Source organism: Cebidichthys violaceus, unplaced genomic scaffold (assembly GCF_023349555.1).
Source record: "Cebidichthys violaceus isolate CVI_PGR_0920_01 unplaced genomic scaffold, fCebVio1.0.p SCAF_50, whole genome shotgun sequence".
Classification (NCBI taxonomy): domain Eukaryota; kingdom Metazoa; phylum Chordata; class Actinopteri; order Perciformes; family Stichaeidae; genus Cebidichthys; species Cebidichthys violaceus.
In genome coordinates this window covers 1905086-1913438 of record NW_027176706.1, presented here as the reverse complement: position 1 = coordinate 1913438, position 8353 = coordinate 1905086, and the positions used below count along the sequence as shown (strand labels likewise).

The 8353-nt window shown below is 39.8% G+C and overlaps 1 protein-coding gene across 1 annotated transcript; it reads left to right on the top strand.

The window, feature by feature from the left end:
* The first annotated feature begins 7 nt into the window (after window positions 1-7).
* Window positions 8-3194, top strand: LOC137888028 (sodium-dependent lysophosphatidylcholine symporter 1-B-like). Its single transcript, XM_068731300.1, is given in 6 exon segments — window positions 8-342; window positions 344-348; window positions 443-586; window positions 1020-1089; window positions 1091-1197; window positions 1287-3194. Coding segments are annotated over 6 exon segments (474 nt in total). The 5' UTR covers window positions 8-249; the 3' UTR covers window positions 1342-3194.
* Window positions 3195-8353: the final 5159 nt, after the last annotated feature.

Here is an 8353-nt window from a genome sequence, read left to right as displayed (position 1 = left end):
GACTCGCTTTGGGAAGAAGACGGCGGTCTGCGCCGGCAGCTTTGTAAGACCCACCACCCCGTTCAAACGCCACTTCTGAGCCGTACTGAAGCCTGTCGGATTGACGGGAATGAAATGATAATCTAGCAGCTCTAGTGTGCCGTGAAGAGACTTGTTTTTTTTAGGAAGTTCCTCTCTGAATGGCAGCTGACCTGGTGTGCTTTAGTGGTCTAATCGCGTTTCTGTCCTGTCCAGTCCGTGATCCCCTTCATGATCCTGGTGGTGTGTATGAAGAGCAACCTGATCGTCACCTACGTCGTCTCCTTTGCTGCCGGCGTCGGAGTGGCTGCGGCCTTCCTGCTGGCCCTGGTGAGATGCCCTGCTGACTCCCGTGTTCTTCTTCTCAGGAATACAGTTATAATGGATACGTTTGTGACTCTTAACTCTTTTATTTGTTGTTCAGGTCCATGCTGCCCGACGTCGTCGACGATTTCCAAGTGCAGAACCCCGACTCCACCGGCCACGAAGCGCTCTTCTATTCCTTCTACGTCTTCTTCACCAAGTTCGCCTCTGGAGTCTCCCTCGGCATCTCCACTCTGAGTTTAGAGTAAGTCGTCGCTCAAACGCTCACAACCTATATTGTGAATCATTTTTTGGTTTTGTAGGTGATTCATCAGGTTTTTTTTATCTCATGCACCGAGACACAAAAACAAATGAGGCTAAGCCAAATCTCCCAGCACCCAAATCCTACATCAAAGCAAGGAATTCCTTTTGCTCTTATTAGATTAAGTACAGTAAGGCTGTAGAGAGAGTGTGTGTGTGTGTGTGTGTGTGTGTGTGTGTGTGTGTGTGTGTGTGTGTGTGTGTGTGTGTGTGTGCTGCACACCACATGACTGACTCTTTGATCAGCAATCACATCAAGATCTTGACTTTACTAAAAAAAACAAAACAAAGGATCACCAATATTAAAGCTCTCAAAATGTGATTTTTTTATTTTTTTATTTTTTTTTTAAATAAAATTGTTTTTCGTCTTTTTCCAGTTTTGCAGGCTACATCAGCAGAGGCTGCTCTCAACCAGAGGAAGTGGATATAACCTTGAAAGTGCTGGTCCTCCGCCGCGCCCATAGCCCTGATCCTAATCGGCCTCATCATACTGTACTCGTATCCGATCACAGAGGAGAAGAGGCAGGGCAACCGCAAACTGCTCCAGGAGCAAAGGTAGGACCGTTGCATTGAAATGCCTTTTTTTTCGTTTGTTCGTCACTGAAGCAGATGTCCAACTGAAGAGACTCTCCTTTCATTTTCAGGGACAACGAGGCAGATTCAGAAACGGACTCGACAGAACTGGCGTTGATGATCTAAGCGCATGTCAGAGACCCGCGGACCAATGGGGGCCGATCGACCGCTTTTTTTTTTTTTTTTGCACTGGGCGGGGACCGACTGACCCTGGGCCCGTCGGATCGTACCGACACCCGGGCGCGTTTAATGGCGCCGCTGCCGTTCCACGTCCACAAAGTCTAAAAGACTCGGAGGAAGTGTCGTCGCCGGTTCAGCCAACGCCTGAGGCCTTTCCAAAAAAAACATACCATTTTTACATTTTCCCAGCATGAAATTCATTCTCCGCTCTCGTTCCGTCAGATCTCAAAAGCCGTACTTTTTTTTTTTTTTTTTGTGTTTAACATACTACTTTCTGAGCACTGTGGAAACAATCTCGTTTTTTTTTTTTTTGTCCTCAGTTGAAATTGCACAAAACCATAAAATGTGACGTCAGCATGTTTTTTTTTGTCGGTGCTGCCATTATTGGTGCTACAGTTTCTATCCTCGTACAGAACCACACGGAGCATTAACGACCGCCAACACTGCGCTAAAGACGACTTTATACTTCATAGAAACTTGAACAGTGATAACGCCTTAATATTCAGAACCGTGTCCGTCACTTGCTGCTGTTCAAACATACATGTGTTTTTGTAATCTTACAAATAATCCTCACAGTCAGTTTGTTTGCGTCTCATTCCTATCCCAACTGACGGTTGCGTTTTCTTCTAAGAAGCCGTCATGATGTGATGTTTGAGCATCCTAAGAACTGTAGTTCCACCACCATAGTACTGAAACCACTAAAATAGTAAAAGCACTTAGCTTACGATTACATTACTTGCGTTATCATTATTTATTGGACAGCTACTGGAAATGCTATAATTGTCCTTAATACTGAGCAAATCGGTGACAACAGTCGTTACCGATTAAGTTATATCATTATTTAAATATTTATTAGTTCCGATTTTTTTTTTTTTATTTTTTTTTTATTTTATTTTTTTTTTTAAATTCATGTTTGCTGGAAAGTGGTGCTTCTTGCAGTATTTAAATATATATTTAAGGCCTCTGAGGTTCCAACTGGATTAGAAGAATGAAAATGAGGAAAAATGAGTTATGGAGTCAAATTTTAAAACACTTGCACGCCTTTCAATGCATGTTACCAACACTACTGTCTTTGCTCCATATGCATTCAAAAAGGGAAGCGCATAATCGTAAAAACAGAAGATGGGGGAGTGAACTTGTGTGTTTTTTTTTTAATGTTTGTGTGTGTGTGTGTGTGTGTGTGTGTGTGTGTGTGTGTGTGTGTGTGTGTGTGTGTGTGTGTGTGTGTGTGTGTGTGTGTGTGTGGTGTGTGTGTGTGTGTGTGTGTGTGTGTGTGTGTGTGTGATGAAGGAACAACCAGGATGCTTTGTGATCATCTCAGTCCCTGTCATTAAAGTGTGGATTGACATATAGTTCATATCTATTGATATGGAAAAGTGTACATACTGTGTCATACGTTATGAATACTGTACGTCTTTGACATGTTCCTGACAACTGGGTTGCCGATTTTCCTCGTATCTCTACAACGTGGTGTCGTTTTCACCTGCCGAGTCTGTAATAATTGTACATTCTGTAAATCTCTCCCCGTTTTATTTAGTCTGTTGTGGATCCGTCGGTAAACGTGACTCTTGAGGCTGTAGCCAAAATGTGTGAGCTTTAGTCCAACAGGGACACACAGAAGCCTTGTTGCACGTGCCTCCTGTGCATATATGTATATATTGTATGTAAACCTGTAAATATCTTTGATATTTGTGGCTGTGAAATGGACCTATGAACACCGTATTGTACTGTAGTTATTTAAGGAAATGTTGAGAATGGAAAAATACATTGTTAATAAATACTAATACATGTACTGTGAACACTTATTTTACTGGACGCACAAAAAAAAACAAGGTTTTTAAATGTCTGTTCTTGTATGTCACACATGCATCATGTGGATAATTAGCTGAGAGAGAGAGAGAGAGAGAGAGAGAGAGAGAGAGAGAGAGAGAGAGAGAGAGAGAGAGAGAGAGAGAGAGAGAGAGAGAGAGAGAGAGAGAGAGAGAGAGACTTTATTAAACCTGGAGGGGACATTTGTTCGCAATAGCATCAATAAAATACAGGTAAGCAATCAAAGTAACAGAGTAAAAAATAATAATATTGAGTATAAAAATGTACAATATATACTATGAAATAGAATACTATTAAATTAACTAACTAAACAATAGTGCGAAGATTTAACAAACAACAGCGTAACGGTGTTATAGTCGTGTGAAGGTAATTTATTATAGAGTCTTAGTGGACAGGAATGATCTCCTGTATCCTCAGAAAGACAGTAAGGCCGAGATCCTCTTTGTGGCACCTTGCGGCACCTTGTGGCACCTGAGCGGCAACTCAGCGGCAAGCGTCAGTCAGATGTCACAACAGCGGCACTCGTTCGGCACCCGTTATGAAGCTGCCGGACTGAGTGGGCGGAGCCACATTTCCTGAGAACACCCATTGTTGTTACGACAGGTCAGCTGCCGTAAATCAGTTTTATGATTTTAGTTGAGTCACCTGAGCCACCCGTTCTCTGTATACGTCTGTAACCACGTTGTTTTGTGTGTGTGTGTGTGTGTGTGTGTGTGTGTGTGTGTGTGTGTGTGTGTGTGTGTGTGTGTGTGTGTGATGAAGGAACAACCAGGATGCTTCGTGATCATCTCAGTCCGTCATTAAAGTGTGGATTGACATATAGTTCATATCTATTGATATGGAAAAGTGTACATACTGTGTCATACGTTATGAATACTGTACGTCTTTGACATGTTCCTGACAACTGAGTTGCCGATTTTCCTCGTATCTCTACAACGTGGTGTCGTTTTCACCTGCCGAGTCTGTAATAATTGTACATTCTGTAAATCTCTCCCGTTTTATTTAGTCTGTTGTGGATCCGTCGGTAAACGTGACTCTTGAGGCTGTAGCCAAAATGTGTGAGCTTTAGTCCAACAGGGACACACAGAAGCCTTGTTGCACCTGCCTCCTGTGCATATATGTATATATTGTATGTAAACCTGTAAATATCTTTGATATTTGTGGCTGTGAAATGGACCTATGAACACCGTATTGTACTGTAGTTATTTAAGGAAATGTTGAGAATGGAAAAATACATTGTTAATAAATACTAATACATGTACTATGAACACTTATTTTACTGGACGCACAAAAAAAACAAGGTTTTTAAATGTCTGTTCTTGTATGTCACACATGCATCATGTGGATAATTAGCTGTGTGAGAGAGAGAGAGAGAGAGAGAGAGAGAGAGAGAGAGAGAGAGAGAGAGAGAGAGGAGAGAGAGAGAGAGAATTAAATGAGCTGGCTCAAAAACATAAATAAATTGAAGACTCATGAATGGGGCTAGCTTCAAAAAATAATGAAGAAATAAATACTCAATTATCAATCAAACTTACTGTGATGTGGAGAAACTATTAGCTTAGAGCAGTGCAGTTGGACTTGTACAGCAGCTCCAGTTCCATTTACACATTGGACATTATCCGTGGTCAACTACTGCCATCTACTGTCTGAGTTTTGTTCCAATTTTATAAATTGACCTATTGCTTGAAGTTACAGTAAAAGTGTGGCAAATCTAAATACTACGTATTACTTTTAACAGCAATATATACACAAATCCATCCAAATAAATTAAGAAAAAAGGAGAATTTTAAAAGAAAATATTTAAATCATGACTAATTACAGTCATGATCTTGTATTAATTTTGTAGTAAATGTCCTGTTTTTTATTGTCACTTTTGAATCCCCTCGTTGTCCATATTATGTATGTTATGGTGCTTTAACATCATTTTGAGTTTTTACTATTTTTATTCGATGTGTAAATACAGTAAAAGCTTCTTGCGCTTTTATTTTGAAGTACGGAACAATGATGCCGGAAGTGTGTACGTTCCGTTAGCCTTCAGCAGCTAATAGCTCAAAACACCTAGCTACGTCTGGCTGCTTCAGCTCGCGTGTCTGTTATCAAAAATAAACTACAACGACGTCAGCTTAAAAGCACAAAAACATTCTCAGTTAACTTCATGGACCTGAGAAACCTTTTAAATCCCCCATCTTTAAATGACTACGTTACATGGAGTCATGTGTGTCTCTTTGCTTTGACTTGTAATGAACCTTTGATGTGGATTTAGTTCAGGCATCCGAACCACTTCACTGACGGATAGAGAGAGAGAGAGAGAGAGAGAGAGAGAGAGAGAGAGAGAGAGAGAGAGAGAGAGAGAGAGAGAGAGATACTTTATTAAACCTGGAGGGGACATTTGTTCGCAATTGCATCAATATAATACAGGTAAGCAATCAAAGTAACAGAGTAAAAATAATAATATTGAGTATAAAAATGTACAATATATACTATGAAATAGAATACTATTAAATTAACTAACTAAACAATAGTGCGAAGATTTAACAAACAACAGCGTAACGGTGTTATAGTCGTGTGAAGGTAATTTATTATAGAGTCTTAGTGGACAGGAATGATCTCCTGTATCCTCAGAAAGACAGTAAGGCCGAGATCCTCTTTGCGGCACCTTGTGGCACCTCAGCGGCAACTCAGCGGCAACTCAGCGGCAAGCGTCAGTCAGATGTCACAACAGCGGCACTCGTTCGGCACCCGTTATGAAGCTGCCGGACTGAGTGGGCGGAGCCACATTTCCTGAGAACACCCATTGTTGTTACGACAGGTCAGCTGCCGTAAATCAGTTTTATGATTTTAGTTGAGTCACCTGAGCCACCCGTTCTCTGTATACGTCCGTAACCACGTTGTTTTGTGTGTGTGTGTGTGTGTGTGTGTGTGTGTGTGTGTGTGTGTGTGTGTGTGTGTGTATATATATATATATTCTTTTAAATGATAATAAAACGGATGCTTTATTTTCATTACTTTATCCAATTGTGGTAAATGAAATAATTAGTAAATGTCTAAAGATTTAGGAAAGAGTGTATTATGTTCCCTTTTGTTGCAAAACCAGCAAAATCATACTTAAATAAAATGAATGAGAAACAAAACAACGTGGTCACAAACACTGTTTTGAAAGAGCGTCGGACCATCCGGAGGATCAAGCAAAGTCCACAAGTAAAAGGACAACTCTCAGCAAGGACTGACATTACTGAGAGACGTTTGACTCAACTATCGAGAGTGTCGTGTGTGTTAAGTCTTCTCCAAAAGCCTTAGCCTGTAATGGCCTTCCTACATATTTATGCAAAAAAAGAAAAAGTGTCGCTCCCAATTTCTTATGATAGCTTTATTCTGGAGTATTTTTCTAAGCTATAGTTTATCTCTCACTAAGGCCCCTCAGGATGAAATGGTGTACAGTGGCTGAACTGTAAATATTTGGCTTGTGTGAGATCGCCTCCCAGAGGCAGACATAGGTAGTGGTCACTGCAGCTCAGAGGAAAGGATTTTGTCTTGATGAAGCATTTCTGTACAGAGTTCTACTGTCTGTTAAGTCTGTTTTTTCCCCCCCCCTTTTTTAATATAATACACCATTAAAAAGCTGTCAGAAAAATGGCATCCGCCACGTGACAACATTTTAACGCCTTCTTGGCTTAAAGATCGACGTAAAAACACAAAGCTACACTCAAGTTTCAGTCCTGTGGATCGATATATCTGGAGTAGTACGTGAGAAAAAAGGGATGCTGCACACTCACGAGAATGAGAGGAAGGAGGATAAACCATTAAGACCTAACGCAGAAAAGCATCCGATTACAGCGACTGCTAAATGCTTTTACACAATCTGCACAACCCCTTCTTGGGTTTAGTGACTGAGAAATCGTTTAGCACACACAGCAACACAAGCATCCTATTTATTTATGTGTGGTTGTTTCCACTTGTAGCACTGTCAGTCACCTTTTCCTACCAAATATGAAATATGTGAGAATCTATTTCATCTGACAAACCACTCTTATAGGGCAATGGATGCGATTGGCCCTAGGATGATTGATACACTGGAGTAGACTTAATGATGAGGTCAGCGTTTTTTTTTTTTATTATTATTAAATGTTCCTGCGTCTAAAACTTTTTAAGCCCAAACCTTTTTTTTTTTCGGTGGCAAATCCAGCTCATCGCTATTTGCACAAAATGCTTTCCCCCGGCAAAATCATTGGTGAGTGAATTATACCGACTCTTCGTAACGGGGTCAAAAAAAATGTACGTCTGTCTCGATGATTATAAAGAATTATGTACAGTTATTACTTCTATAAATAAAAAAAATCTAAGTGTATTAAAAATGTGTTTCCCTGCTTTGTTTCTTGAAAGATGTGGTGCAGACAGACACTTCAACATAAGAGTCTCTCATCCGACACAAACCCATTCAATTTCTGCAGACCACTGAATTCAGCCAGCGTTTATTTCATAACAGAGCTGATGCATCATTTGATTATATGACAGTCAATGTCCAGATATTGATTTCTGTACACATCCCCCAACGCAACCGTCCCATGTCTTATAGTATAATGATTTTTCTAAATATACATTTGATGTCTGAAACCCATAAAACATTTTTTATTCATCAGGTTTTGTGGATTAGCCACAGATCTGACGTTTACAACGAAGGCAATTTCAACCGAGAAAAATTACTGAAACTTTAAATCCCTTTTTAAACACCAGAGATTCCTTATCGGCTAGTTCCAGGAACGAGCAACCAGCAACCCCAGCAACTCTTCATTACCCTTCCCTTGAGTAACAGAATGTCTCACCAGCAGAAACTCTCGTATTTGTATATTTAAGTGTTGGAACAACATACAAAACCAGGTAAAAAAAAAAAAAAAAGACGAAAAGGAACCGTAGTCAATCATAGCGTTGTACACTTCCCAGGATTAAATGTTCTACTATAGTAAAACACTTTACATAGTAAAAAAACAAGATCAAAACAAGTATTATAAATAAGTAAATAAGTAATAAAATAATAAATATTATATTAAATAAGGAAAAAATCCACAATAACTAAAATATTATATATACAGACAGAATCATTTTTGTATTGCACAGTGTATTTATATTGCAC